This window comes from Trichosurus vulpecula, chromosome 1 (assembly GCF_011100635.1).
Source record: "Trichosurus vulpecula isolate mTriVul1 chromosome 1, mTriVul1.pri, whole genome shotgun sequence".
NCBI lineage: Eukaryota > Metazoa > Chordata > Mammalia > Diprotodontia > Phalangeridae > Trichosurus > Trichosurus vulpecula.
Window position 1 is genome coordinate 36430586 of NC_050573.1, and position 13929 is coordinate 36444514.

Genomic DNA, 13929 nt, shown 5'->3' on the forward strand with positions numbered 1-13929 from the left:
CTTTTGGGGGTTGCGTTTGTCAAAGGGCAGGACGAAATGTGGGTCACCCAGCCACCCCCAGCCCAGAAGCCCTCGAGTTCCCCCATTATTGATTTATTTATTAAGGGGGAGGGTGATGCGGCAGCCCCCGGGGCGTCGCACGCACGAGAACTTGGCTCGGGCACGTCCCCGGAGCGCAGGAGCCCCCCGCGGTCGGCTTCTCCTTCACTGCCGTGACCCGGCCGCTGCAGCCCGGGCCGCTGGCCCTGCTCGCTGCTGCCTCTGCCGCCGCTGCCCGGAGCTGCTGCTGCTGCTGTAGCTGCTGCTGCTGCCGCCGCCGCCGCCGCTGCGGCTGCTCCTCCTGCCGCCGCCGCCGCCGCTGCTGGGCGCCTGCGCACTGGGCCCGGAGCTAGCGGCGGCAGCAGGCTTTGTGTGTGTATGTATGTGTGTGTGCGAGTGTGTGTGTGCGAGTGTGTGTATGTGTGCGAGTGTGTGAGTGAGTGTGTGGATGCATGCATGTGTGTGTGTGTGTGTGGATGTGCGTGCGAGTGAGTGCGCGGCTGAGGAGGGGAAAGCGAGAAGGGCCAGGGCGCGCTCCAGCAGCCTCGCTCGCCTAGCCAGCACCATGTCGGGCCGGTCGGTTCGAGCCGAGACCAGGAGCCGGGCCAAAGATGATATCAAGAGGGTCATGGCGGCCATCGAGAAAGTGCGCAAATGGTAAGGGGGGGCGGGCCCCCCCGGGAGGGGAGGGGGAGGGGAGAGGGACCGAGCAAGCCGGCCGGCCGACCGACCTCCGGGCGTGCGCGCGTGTGTGCGCGCGGGAGTGTGCCCGGGGGGGGCCTGCGCCGGGGAGGGGAGGCGGGAGGGCGCCGAGCCCGGGTCACCTGCCCAGGGGGCGCCCGCGCCGGAGCCGGAGCCGAGCCGAGCGGCTGCCCCAGGTGCGCTCGCGCCGCGGCTCGGGCTGCTCCCCACCCCACCTGGCGCGGCGGCGGCGGCGGCCCCGAGCCCGGCCGTGCGCGAGCCCGCAGCCCCGCAGCCCCGAGCCGCTCCCCGGGGCGGAGGCAGCGGCGGCGGCGGCGGCGGGGAGGGGAAATCCAGGCAGGACCCAGAAGCCATTTCGTTCTCTGCGAGTCACATGAAGGCTGCTTTTTGTGCGGCGGCCGCGGGGCCCGGGCGGGATGCGCTGCCGGGCGGCGGAGGCGAGGGCTCCATTGTGCCGCCGGGGAGGGGGGCGCCTCTTGCTACCCCCGCCCCTCCCCCGCCGGCGCCCCGCAGTCTGCCGAGCGCTTGCGGGAAGGGGAGCGAACGAGCGGGAGCCGGGGTCGGGGTCCGGAGCCGACCCCCACCCCCTCCCGCCCGGGAGTGAGCTGGGCAGAGCGCGAGGCTCGTTAATTTCCTTGTAATTGACCCCTGGCGCTGGGGAGCGTACGCAGCGTCCCGTGTTCGGCTCGCTGCTTATGCCCCGGAAAAGATGTGGGGTTTGAAACGGGGGTGTGTGTGAATGCACCGCGCCCGACTACTATTGGGGGGCATCCGCCTCCTCCGAGGAGGTGAAGCCGTTCGGCTTCTGACCGAAACTTGGCTTCTTGTTAACCTTGGACTGGTTTGGCTCCGGCCGGAGGTGGGGGGGGGGGCGGTCAGTGAGGTGGGGGCGCCCACCTTGGCTTCCAAACGCCGGCGTGTTCTGGCTTAGCCAAACCCACTTGGGTGGAACCCTTCCCCGCGTGTCCCTCATCCCAACTTTGCTTTCCCATGGATTTACCAGCCCCCTCCCCCTTGGCCTGTGGGCTGGGAGGGAGGAGGAGTGTTCCCAGAAGTTCGCTGGACCGCTCTATAATGTTTCAGGATGTTTTGACCTATATGTAAACACGCATACGTACCACTTTAGGTTTGGTTGACAAGTTTAGGGGATGGTGTTACTTTTTTTAAAGTCCCCTCTCCTGCTAAGGTCGAAGTGGTCTCCATTTCTAAAAACTGGAAGCAGGGCTCCCTCGTAGGTTGTCAGAAGTTAGTAGTTACCCTCTTGAGCCAAATCCAACCAAAAGAAAAAAGAAAAAGGGGAAAAAAATCAATAACATCCACGTGCTCCAAGCCCTCCTATTGAAATGGGTTGCCTCGGAGTGGCTAGATTGCCGGGACAATGGGCTGATTTGGCTTACCAGCGGACAAAGAATATTCAGAACCATGAGAAGAGGATTGTGAGGCTGGGCTGTTCCAGTCCATTCTGCCTCACAGCCCAGGTGTTAAAGAGATTACCAAATTCCGGAAATGCATCCCTATAAAATGATAAAAAGAAAATCCACCAACCACCAAAAAACAAAAACAGACCTTATCTGAGAACCTTCTTCTGTTGCATGATGGCTTGGGTCAGATGGGAAAGTTTTCCCTTAAGAAAAGTGCTCTTTCTCTGGGTCCCCTTATCTGTCACCACGGACACCCATGTTTCCTTTAAGAGAAGGAACCCGGCACTTTTCTCATTGCATACTCACACAAATATACAGAGTAGATGTATTTCCCTCCTGTTCTCTTGCCTCCTCGTCACCGTGCCCGTGCCCCCCCTCTCCCCTTTCAGAGGAGGACCTTGTGGAGGGCCCCAGCGACCTGACAGCTGCTCCAGCTGGTTGCTCATTAGGCTCTGAGCGACCCAGCAGGACTCCCCAGCTGCTTGCACAAGGGCTGATGAAGCCACCTCACTTCAGCTCTGAGGGGCTGTTCCTTGTGCCCACCCCAGAGTTCAGCCAGCACGGGGAATGTTTATTTTCCTCTTAGACTTAATCCAAGGGTGGAAGCTAGACCTCCCATCATCTCCTGGCCCCTCCGTTGTCATTGATTGATGATGGTCCTTTTGGAAAATCTGGTTTGGTGTATCACTTGGCCTATATGCTCCACAGCAGTGACCTTTCCAAAAAGTTACCCTTCCACCCGTACTCCATCCCATCAAGGGAGAGCTGGATGCCTTTGACTCCGCTTTCCAAGGCAAGGCCTACCACCCCATGTCCTTCTATTGAGACAGCAAATCCATAGTGGCATTTGCACAATCCAAGAACCTCAATGGTATGCAACACTGCCCAAAGATGCCTGTAGGAGGAAAAAAAACAAAATGGTGGTACCTTCTTTGATAGACCAGCCAATGGAGAGGAAGAAGAAACCCACCCCCAGTGGGTTGGAGGTTAAGAGAGAGAAGAGCCACGGATCTCCAGAGAGGCAAAATTGTTCCGTAAAATGCTCTGTTAAAGATTAGAAGAGGTGGCACTGGCCCAGGCTGCCTTCGGTCAGGGATGTGGGACATAAACAGTAGACAGCTGTACCCCAGGGCAGGCCAAGGCCTGTTTCCCTTAGAGTTGGGTCTGAATGTTCCCAGAGTTGGCTCTTGGGGCTGGGAAGGCCAGATGGAGCTATTTTGGGGAGAGAGGTTTTTTTTTTAGGGTTTCCATCCCCTGTTCCCTTCTTTCCTTTTATTTACAACAAGAGGCAGGATTGATTTAGTGGAAGAACGCTGGAATTGGAGATGAGAACTTGGGTTTCAGTGCTGTCTAGGTGACCTTCGGTCAGTCACGTCCTCTCGGGCTTCAGTTTCCTCATTTCTACAGTGACAGGGTTGGACTAAATTAGTGCTAATGGCCCATTCCAGCTGGAAATCTCTGATTCTCTACGAACTCATTCTGTTCCCAGATGCCATGGGCTTCCGGACTTGTGTCCCAGTGTCTCTTTGATGTTCCTCCTTGACTGCTTGATGGGGATTTCTTTTGACCAGGTCTGCTTGCCACCCATGTGACCTTGGCCAAGTCCTTCACTTCCCTGGGCCTCAGTTTCCTCATCTGCAAAATAGTTTTGTGGTTGGGGCTAGATGTCCCTTCTGGCCCCAAATCTGCACTCCTTTGGATGGTTTCCAAGGTTGATTGAAGCTCTGAATCTGCTGTCCTATGATTTGGCAGGCATTAAGTGCCCGTCTCAACAGAGCTTATATTGGATGGGAAATTCAGGATAATTCATGGAAGTAGAGAGCACTGTCAACGAGGATCAGGAAAAGCTTCCAGTAGAAAGAAAGTGGTCCCTGAAATGAGCTGTGAGTGGAGGATTTTGAGAGACAGAGGTGAGGGGAGGGAGGGTGTGCATGGAGGTGGGAGATGATTTCCAAGTTCTGGGCATGGCCAAGAGGGCCAGGCCCCTTCGAGCCCTGGTGGTGGAGGTCCCCTCAAGGGTCCTGCGGCCAGTGGTTTGGGATTGATTGGATGAATAAGGCCAAGGCCCTGCTGAGGTTTAGACAGGGCCAGGGAGGGCTGAGGGACAGGCTTCCTGGGAGACTTGAATGCCAGAGGAAGAAAAGCCCCTTTGTGTGGAATGAAATTCCCTTCTTGGGGCACAGAACTCTCTTTGAGTCAGCAGGTCTGTGTGTGGGGGTCATGCGGCATCGAGGCTCTAGGCCAAGGTCAGATGGGCACTTAGGGCAAAAGAGGCTTTTTTTTTTTCCTGTAAAGGACCTCCTCTGAGCTGGGGGCTCAGCGAAGTCCTTTCTAGGAGGCTGGGGCTGATGGTGAACCCCTCCCCGCCTGGCGCCAGAGGGTAGGGGACAAGAGAGAGCATGCTTCTGTTTTCAGGTGCCGAGTTACAGGAAGTAGCACAGGTGGAGGCCGGTTCTAGCAGAAGGCCACGGCATTTCCCAGGGATGTGCCATTCATGCTCACCAGACGTGATCTGGATATTTTTATCCATGGCGTGACTTTGAGATTTGTGTGTGAAATGTGGCTTCAGTCCCTGCCTCACCCCACCCCTGGTTCTTTCCCTCCCTTCCCTTTTGCCCGTATGTCTTTGTCCCCGTCTGTGGTCCTAAGGGCCTTGGTTTGGGGTTTTTTTTAGCTCTCTCTTTGGTCCAGTCTGTTCTTGTCTCTGTTTCCCTCTGCCCTTGACCTGTGTCTGTGGTCCTGTCTCTTGCTACGGGCCAGTCTCTGCCCACGTGCCTGTCTCTCCCTGCCTCTGACCTCTTGTCTCCGATTCATACTCACTCTCTCCCTCTTTTTCCCTTTCTCCACCCCCCCTCACCTTTTTCCCTTCCCCCCTTCTCTCTCTCTCCTCTCTTTCTCTCCTCCCCTCCCCCAGTCTCCAACTCTGTCTCTGATTGTGTCTCTTCTCTGCCCCAGTCTCAGCTCTGGTCTCTTTGTCTCCTCTCCTCCCTCTCTCTCTCTCTCTCTCTCTCTCTCTCTCTCTCTCTCTCTCTTCCTCTCTCTCTCTCTCCCCCCCCTCCCCCTACCTCCCTCCCTCTCCCCCACTCCCTGTCTCCTCCCTCTCCCACTGTCTCTCTTCTCTCTCCCCCCCTTCTCTCCTTTTTCTCTCGTCCTCCCTCCTCTCCCTCCTTCTCTCCTCTCTTTCTCCCTCCTCTCTCCTCTCCCACTTCTTCCTTTCTTCTCTCTCTCTCCCCCTCCTCCCTCTCCCTTCTCTCCTCCTCTCCCCCTCTTCCCTCCTTTCTCTCTCTCTCCCTCCCCCTCCTCCTTCTCTCTTTTACCTCTTCTCTCTGTCTCACCCTGCCTCTGACCCCTCTGTCGGCTTTGCCGTGCCCATCCCAGCCTCGCCGGTGTCGCTTTGTCTCTCGGTCTTTTTCCTCTCTGATTCTCTCCGTCCCTCCCAGCCTCTGCTGCTGCCTCTCATCGCGGTGCCTGGTACACAGTCAGTGCTTCATAAATGCTGGTCCATCCTCCCTCCCTGCCTTTGTCTCTCCCCGGGCTCAGGCTCAGCCTCTGTCCCTGACCTGCCTCTGATTCTCCCTTTCTTTCCTGTCCGGTCTCTGCCCACCTCTGGGAGTGAACCCGCCGGTCCCATAGCGAAGCTCTCTCCTCCCCCCAAGCCCACGGGTGCATTTGGCCACGTGTGTTTGCAACGCGCCGCTGCAGCATCTGCCGGGCGTGGAGCCTCATGGCCGAGACTTTAAAAATAAACTCCCCGAACGCCAGGCACAAGAGCGGCTTCTGATCTCGGGCTGAATGAATGAAAGGGCAGGAGGGGAGCTGGGGGCAGGGGCGATTCCTGGCTCGGGAGGGGCCGAGCCGGCCCCACTCCGGGCGAGCACGTGGGCCCCGGAGTCCAGGGGAGCAGCTGGAGATCCAGGCGTGGGACTGTGTGGAGCTGGGAGCCCAAAGGTGGCCAGACCAGGCCCTCTGTGGGACCCTGGTTATCTGCCCAGGGCTCTGCAGTTGGGCCCTCCCTTCCTCTTCTGTTTTTCCTCTTTCCCTCCTTTCCTCCTTTCTTTCTTCCTTTCTTCCTTCCCTCTCTTCTTTCTTCCCTCCTTTCCTCCCTTCTTCTTTCCCTCCTTTCCTCTCTTCCTCCTTTCCTCCTTCCCTCCTTCCCTCCATTCTTCTTTTCCTCCTTTCCTCCTTCCCCCCTTTCCTCTCTTCTTCCTTCCCTGCATTCCTCCTTCCTTTCCTCCCTTCTTTCCTTCCTCCTTTCTTCCCTTCTTCCTTTGCTTCCTTCCTCATTTCTTTCCTTCCCTCTGTTCCTCCCTTCTTCTTTCCCCCTTTCCTTCCTCCCTTCTTTCCTTTCTTCTTCTGTTCTTCCTTTGCTTCCTTCCTCATTTCTTTCCTTCCCTCCCTCCCTTCTTTCCTTCCTCCTTTCTTCTCTCCTTTCCTTCCTCCCTTCCTCCTTTGCCTCTTTTCTTCCTTCTTTCCCTCCTTTCCTTTACTCGCTTCTTTCATTCCTCCCTTCTTCCCCTTTTTCTTTGTCCTTCCCTTCCAATCTCTAGTTTCCTTCAGCCCCAACAAGCCCCTACTGTGTGCTAGGTACCTTGTGCTAGGTGCTAGAGACAAGAATGAAATGGTCCCTGCCCTCAAAGAGCTTACATTGTATCAGGAGAGACAACATACACAACATTATAAAAATCTATACAAAATAACCAGAAGGTATTTTGGAGACTAAGGATTCTTCAGAGGGTGAGGTGTGTGGGGAGAGCAGCCCAGCCCTCCGGAGCAAGCCCTCTGCCAAGGCTTGGAGCTGGGAGGATGCAGTAGCAAGAGGGACTGGAGAAGGAAGGGTTGACTTCAGGAAAAGGAATGATTTAAGACTGGGATAGAGATCGAGGTTGATCGCAGATGTAAATAGGGAGCCAGTGCAGTTTATTGAGCAAGGCAGTGACAGGCATGTACTGCTTCTCTATCCAACTGAGTCTCCCAGAAAGAGTCACAATCCTCTTGGTAGTCAATGACCTCTTCTTCCTTCTAATTTATCAAGGTTTTTTGGTTTGGGGGCTTTTTTTTTCCTGTGGGGGTTGGGGTTTGCTCTTTAAAAAAAAAATTGTCTTGTATATACTTAGCAAATTTACATTTTTCAGGAGAAGCTGTCTGAGGGAAGGTGCCTGGCGCATAGTAGGCTTTCAATAATTGCTTGTTGAAGAAAGACCCCCTTTTCACCCAGATATTTATTGCAGTACTTTCTTGTGATAGCAAAAGAATAGGAAACAGAGTAGATGCCCATTGATTGGGGAATGGATAAACAAATTGTATGGGAACGTCATGGAATGGGACAGGGCCGAAAGCAATGTTGTGTGATGAATTCAGAGAAGCAAGAAAAGACAGCCCCAATCGATGCCGAGTTAGGTAGGATTTGCTGTGAAAAGTCCGTACATTGACCCCAACAGCATAAACGAAACAATCACAAAAAATCCAAAGGGAGTATTACAGCATTAGAAAGAATAAGAAGAGACACGGGAGCCACCCCTGCTCTCCGGCCCACCCCTCTGCGGAGGTAGGGTGACCCCAAATGTTACAACATTATATTATGTGGGTTTTCAGATTTTTTTTGAGGTATTGGTCACTAACTGGTTATTCTCCTTTGTCTTTATAAAAAAATACCTTTTTAAAAATACGAGATAGCCCTCTGAAAAGAGAAGGAAAGGATACGGGGGGATGTTACGGTGATGTTAAAAATAAAAGGTGTCAATAAAAATTTCTTTTAAAAATGAGTAAATGCTTGTTAGGTTCGTTAGATTTCACCTGCTGATGCATGAACCTGCCCCAGGAGAGCAGGTCGGGTGTAGGATTTGGTCCCGGGAGGTCCAGGTTCTATCCCAGGGTCAGACACTTTCTGGCTTTGTGACCCAAGGCAGATGGCTTCGAGTGTCTGAATGTGTGTGCCTCAGTTTCCTCCTTGGTGAAGTGAGGGCAGCAGTAGGCTACTTAATAAGCAGAGCTATTTGTGAAGAACGCCATTATTAACCCTGGAGGGCAGCGTGGCCATAGGGGGAAGAATGTGGAGCTGGACGCTGTCTGTGCTCTGCCTGGATCACCTCTAGCAAGTCATTTCCTTCTCAGGGTACAATACCTAGCATTTAGGTGGAGCTTTCAGGTTTGCAAAGCGTTTTACAAATACCACCCCAGTTTGTCCTCATAGCCCCCCTGGGAGGTAGGGGTGCTTTAGTATTTCCATTTTATCGTTGAAGAAACTGAGGTAAGTGTCAGAGGCAAGATTTGAACTCAGGTTTTTCCCCTCTGGATCCAGTGATGGCGCCGGACTTCTAAGGTGCCTTCCAAACCCAACATCAGATGATCTCTGTCACCTTGGAGAATTGTATAAACATGTGTTCTTTTTGCCAGCTCCCTTTATGGTTATTTTAAAGGGGAGAAGAGCAGAGGTAGCACCACGAGATCTTGGATTGAGAGCTACAGAGTGACTTAAGCCCGCCAGGCCTTTGGAGATGGGGAGCTGAGGTCCAGAGAGGCCCAGGCACTTGCTAAGATTAAAGCTTCGGGCTTGATCGAGATGAAATAACGAGACTGGTGTTTATGCTGGTGGAGGCAAGGGGTGCCGCTGACTTAGATTCCCTCCTGGATGCCCTGTGATAATTATTGCCATCTATTATACTGTGGCTAGGTGCCTAACGGGCGGCAGCAGCGGGCAGCGAGGTAGGCTTCTGGAGGCCCTGGCAGGGGCTTTGAACTTATGTGTCCTTTTCTTAAGAAATGTTTGAGCAGTGGAACAGGCTGGAAACCCCAGGCCCTAGATGTTTGGGTGGAAACCGAAGGCCAGAACAGTTGAACTTTGGGAGGTCGAGGGCCAGAGGGAGGGACGGAGGGACGTCAGCCCTAGGAAGGAGGTGGCCAGGGTTTTTAATCCTGTCGTCCTAATGAGCCAGAGCATGCAGGTGCTTTTCTCCAGGGGTCTGCTTATCTGGATGCACGGTATCACAGGGCTTTTCATGCTAGGATGACACGGAAAGACAGGGAGAGTTAAAAGACCAGAATTGGTCTTAGCCAAGGCCCAGAGAATGGGAGTGGGTTTGGGGCCCCGTGTTTTAGCTCCCGTCCCTGAAACAGCTTAGAAAAGAGTGTCTTTGAGTGTGTATGGGGGGGAAGGGGTGGAGAGAGAGAGAGAGAGAGAAAGGAAGGAATATCTGTCACTCTCACTTCCAGCATCAAAAGTTGTTTTTACGAGGAGTTTTTAAAGTTACTGTTGTTTTAAAAGCATGTTTTGAATAACAGCTAATTAAGTCAACCAGTTTTGGTTTTTTGTTTATTTTTTTTTTAATTTTTAAAAACTCTCTGTGATTTGGACTTTGTGCGCCCACAAACCAAGACTAGGTGGGGCAGCAGAAATGGGGCTGGATTTTGAGTGGAGAGAGCCAGGGTCTAATGTCAGCTCAGCTGCTTATGACCTATGCACAAACTACCTCAACTCTCTGGGACTCAGTTTCCTTCTGTGTAAAATGAGAACTCCTCTGGATTAAATGCCCTCTGAGGCGCCTTCTAGCTCTTAGAGGTAGGATACCATAATCCTCTTTACAGTGGGCACAGGCCTCACATTGTTCTCTGGATTTCTGTCAAGACCCCCTCTGGGTGTCTGTGGCACAGGTGTCTCCTGAATCTGACCCCTCCTCTCCATTCATCACTGGCTATGCCAGCATTTTCCTCATGGGATGGCTGTTGAGTTCCAGGCCATCCTGATCCATCAGACCCCACTGAAGCTGCTTCAGTGCCTCCCTGTTCCCTCTAGGACCAGAGACGCCCCTCCCCCCCAGCTTTATGATCAAGTCCAAGCTCACTTTCCCATCTTGTTACACATTTGAAGTTTTGTCACAAAAGATGTCCTAGAGAATCATCATGGCCTAATGGATAGAGAGCCAGCCTCAGAACCAGAAAGACCTGTGTTCAAATGCTGCCTTCTGACCAATCCAGGCTGAGTGACTCTGAACAAGCCACAACTCCTCAGTGCCCCAGGACCCAGAGATCTCACGGAGTGTGGCCCAAACCAGATTAAAATATAATTGGGGCAGCTAGGTGGCACAGTGGGTAGAGCACCAGCCCTGGAATCAGGAGGACCTGAGTTCAAATCCGGCCTCCTCAGACACTTGACACACGTACTAGCTGTGTAACCTTGGGCGGGTCACTTAACCCCAATTGCCCTGCCAAAAAAAAAAAAGCAAAAAATAAAATAAAATAAAATGCAATTGAAAAATGTTTAACAAAATAAACAAAAATGCAACACAGGACAGATAACGTCAATTTGTGGTTTTCTTTTTTTTTTCGGAGGGAGGAAGGCAAGGCAATTGGGGTTAAGTGACTAGCCCAGGGTCACACAGCTAGTAAGTGTGTCAAGTATCTGAGGCTGGATTTGAACTCAGGTCCTCCTGACTCCAGGGCAGGTGCTTTATTCACTGTACTACCTACCTGCCCCCATTTGTGGCCAGCTGGGATTCATTTCTGTTTGAGTTTGATACTACTGCTCTAAACAATTCTCTAGAACTTTGTATTACTTAGAGGGGTCGAGCCTTTGTTGGTAGAGGAAGAAGGCCTTCTTCTTGGTGATTTCCTAGAACATTGAAATCACACATCCAGTGGATAGAGTGTTTGGCCTAGAGTCAGAAAGATCTGAGTTCAAATCCTGCCTTGGACGTGTACTAGCTATGTGACCCTGCGCAAATAACCTCTGTTTGCCTCAGTTTCCCCAACTTTAAAATGGGGTTGCTGTGAGAATCCAGTTTGTAAAGCACTTAGCCTGGTGCCTGGCACATGGTGGGCACTTCATAAATGCTCGTTGAATTGGTTTGAAATTTGGACAAGGGGTGGGAGGGAGAGGGGGGCTCTTCCTTGGGTTAATCAGTCTTCTGTCTCTTTGCAGTGAGCTTGCCCTTCGTCTCCACCGTTGCTGCGCTTGGGGTCTGGAAGACCTGAGTTTGAATTCCGGTTTCAGATAGTCTGTAGCTATATATGACTATAACGAGTCATTTGCTACAGGCACACCTTGGGTCGCCTGCTCTATCAGCCTTGGTTTCCTCATCTCTAAAGTGGGAATAACCATAGCTCTCAGAATAAATGCCCTGTTATGAGGCCTCTCCACTTCCTCTGAGCCTTAGCTGAAATGCCAGAGGGCTTTTCTCATCACTGTTGGGCTGCTCTTGCTCAGCCGGAGGTGACCCCATTGGGGGTTTTCTTGGCAAACATACTGGAGTGGTTTCCATTTCCTTCTCCGGCTCATTTTACAGAAGAGGAAACTGAGGCCAGCAGGGTGAAGCTGGATTTGAACTCATGTCCTCCAGGCTCCAGGCCTGGGGCTCTATCCATTGTGTCACCTAGCTGCCCCTTGGCACATCTTGTACGTCACTAACATTTCACCTTGTCGTCTCCTTCGTTAGAACGTCAGCTTCTTGAGGGCAGGGGCCGTTGTCTGCCTTTCTCTGTACATCTTGGATTGTCTCCGTGTCTGCCAGCGCTTTTGATGGTGATGGGTTTATTGATCAAGGCCCTGTAATCTCCTTGTGCCAGCCCTGATCCTTACCTGCAGATGTTAATGGAGCAGTGTTAGGGTCTGTGGAAGGTACTGGCCCCTGAAGGACTAACAGTGTTTGGGTTAAAGTGGCCTGGCTTTCTGGACGGGAAGGAATAAGCATCGATTAAATGCCCATGGTGTACCAGGCACTGCGCCAAGCACTTTATGGATATCATCTCGTTGGATCCTCACAATGGCCCTTCCCCATTTTGCAGGATCACAGAATTGTGACTGTAAAGCTGGAGGGGACCCCAGAGGCCACCTGACCCAGCCCCCTGATTTTACAGATGAGGTAACTGAGGCTCACAGCTTAAATGACTCGCCCAAGGCCACCAAACCAGAATTTAAACCCAAGCCCTCCGATGACCAACACCGTATTCTCTCTAATACCACCCTCTGCCAACTGGACATTGAATCAGCCCTACACATAGAGGGGTCTCTGTTCCCATCGTCTGGTATAGCCTTGTCTTTCTGCACTCCTTCCTCTAGGATCTAGCCAACCTTCTGCTGGGTCTTGGAGCTGTGTGTTATCTGTGCACGTGTGACCCAGGAGACAGCATGAATAATATATAATGAAGACATGCTGAGGGCTGGGGGGGAGCATAGCCCATTAGCATGCTGCTTTCCAGGCCAGCTCCTCTTACCCATCTGCAGCCCCTGCCCTTAAGCCAAGAGGCCTACGTTGAGTGGCCTTTCAGACCGCATCAGCATCAATATAAGCTGGCCCTCTGTGCAGCCAAGCATGGCTCTCAGTGTTCTCTCTCTCTCTCCTCTCTTTCCCCTCCTGTCTTTTTCCTTCCCCCTCTCTCCTTCCCTTTCTCTTTCTTCATCCTTCCCCTCTCTATCTCTTCTATCCCTCTCCCTGTCTCCCTTTCTCCCCTCCTTTCCTCTCTGTCCTTCTCTTTCCCTTTCTCCCTCTCTCTCTCCCCCTCTCTTCTTCCCTCTCCCTTTCTCTTTTTCTTCTCTCCTCTTTCCCTCTCCCCTCCCCTCCCCTCTCTTCTCCTCTCTCTCTCTCTCTCCCTCCCTTCCCCCCCCCCCCTCTCTCTTTCCCTTTCCCTTTCCCTCCTTCCCTCCCTCCTTCCCTCTCCCTTTCTCTTCTCTCTCTCTCTCCCTCTCTCTCTCTCTCTCTCTCTCCTTCTCTCTCCCTGTCTTCTCCTCTCTCTCTCTCTCTCTCTCTCTCTCTCTCTCTCTCTCTCTCTCTCTCTCTCTCTCTCTCTCTCTCTCTTTCTCTCTCTCTCTCTCTCTCTCTCTCTCTCTCTCTCTCTCCCCCTCCCTCCCTCTCCGTCTCTCCTTCTCCCTCTCCCTCCCTCCCTCTCCCTTTCTCTTCTCTCTCTCTCTCCCGGTGGAGTTTACTGTCCCTGCAGAGCTCCCAGGCCCCCTTCCTACCCAGAAGAGCCCAAGCAGGAATCCTCAGCTGTTAGACATGTGCAGTGGGTGAATCGTCTTTGGCAAGGCTCCTCCCTGAATGACAAATGAAAGTGGGTCGAGCTGGGTCTGGTTAAGGGGTGTTTCTGCCGAAGTGCCACCATGGGCATGGTGCCCAGGGCCTTCTGCTGACCCAGATAAAGGACCCCAGGCTCTCTGCTGCGGGGGATGGCCTTTTCCCCTCAGTCATGGGTCATGGTGCAGTGGGCAGACCACTCGAGTTGGGGTAGTAATAGTAGCTGACATTTATATAGCGCATGAAGGCTTGCAAAGCTCATTGTATCCGCACAACAACCCTAGAAGGCGGGTGCCATCATTCCCATTTGGCAGAGGAGGAAAACTGAGACAGAGAGAGAGGTTAAGTGACTCAGGCTCACACAACTAGCAAGCGCCTGAGACTGGATTTGCATCTTGGTCCTCTTAGGTCCCCACCCCCCTGCCCAAGAGGCTCTGTTATTAACTCCCTGTATGATTCGGGGCAAATCACTTTAACCCCTCTGGGCTGTTGGGGGTTGGACTGGAGAACCCAGAGAGGGGGATGTTGGGAGAGTCAGGCTGGATGTTTCTGCCCCTCCCCCATCTTGGCTCCGCCCCAAAGCCCCTTCCAGCTTTAAATCAGTGATTCTTACCCCTTCCCCCATTCAGCTCTCATCATCCCTCAACTATCATAATGCCTTTTTAAAAAATAAAATTACATTCATAATTTCATTGTTCAGTTATTTTAATCCTATCTAATTCTTCGTGACCCCATTTGGGGTCTTCTTGGCAAAGATACAGGAG

The 13929-nt window shown here is 52.9% G+C and overlaps 1 protein-coding gene across 2 annotated transcripts in view; it reads left to right on the forward strand.

Annotated features, from left to right (window-relative positions):
* The first annotated feature begins 363 nt into the window (after positions 1–363).
* BCL7A (BAF chromatin remodeling complex subunit BCL7A) overlaps positions 364–13929 on the forward strand; it is a 47645-nt gene continuing 34079 nt past the window's right edge. The window contains exon 1 of one of the 2 annotated variants that reach the window (XM_036739347.1): positions 364–696. In XM_036739347.1, the coding sequence (XP_036595242.1) occupies positions 488–696 (209 nt within the window). In that variant the 5' untranslated portion in view covers positions 364–487. The remainder of the gene's footprint in view (positions 697–13929) is intronic. The other variant, XM_036739340.1, reaches the window with a different exon arrangement.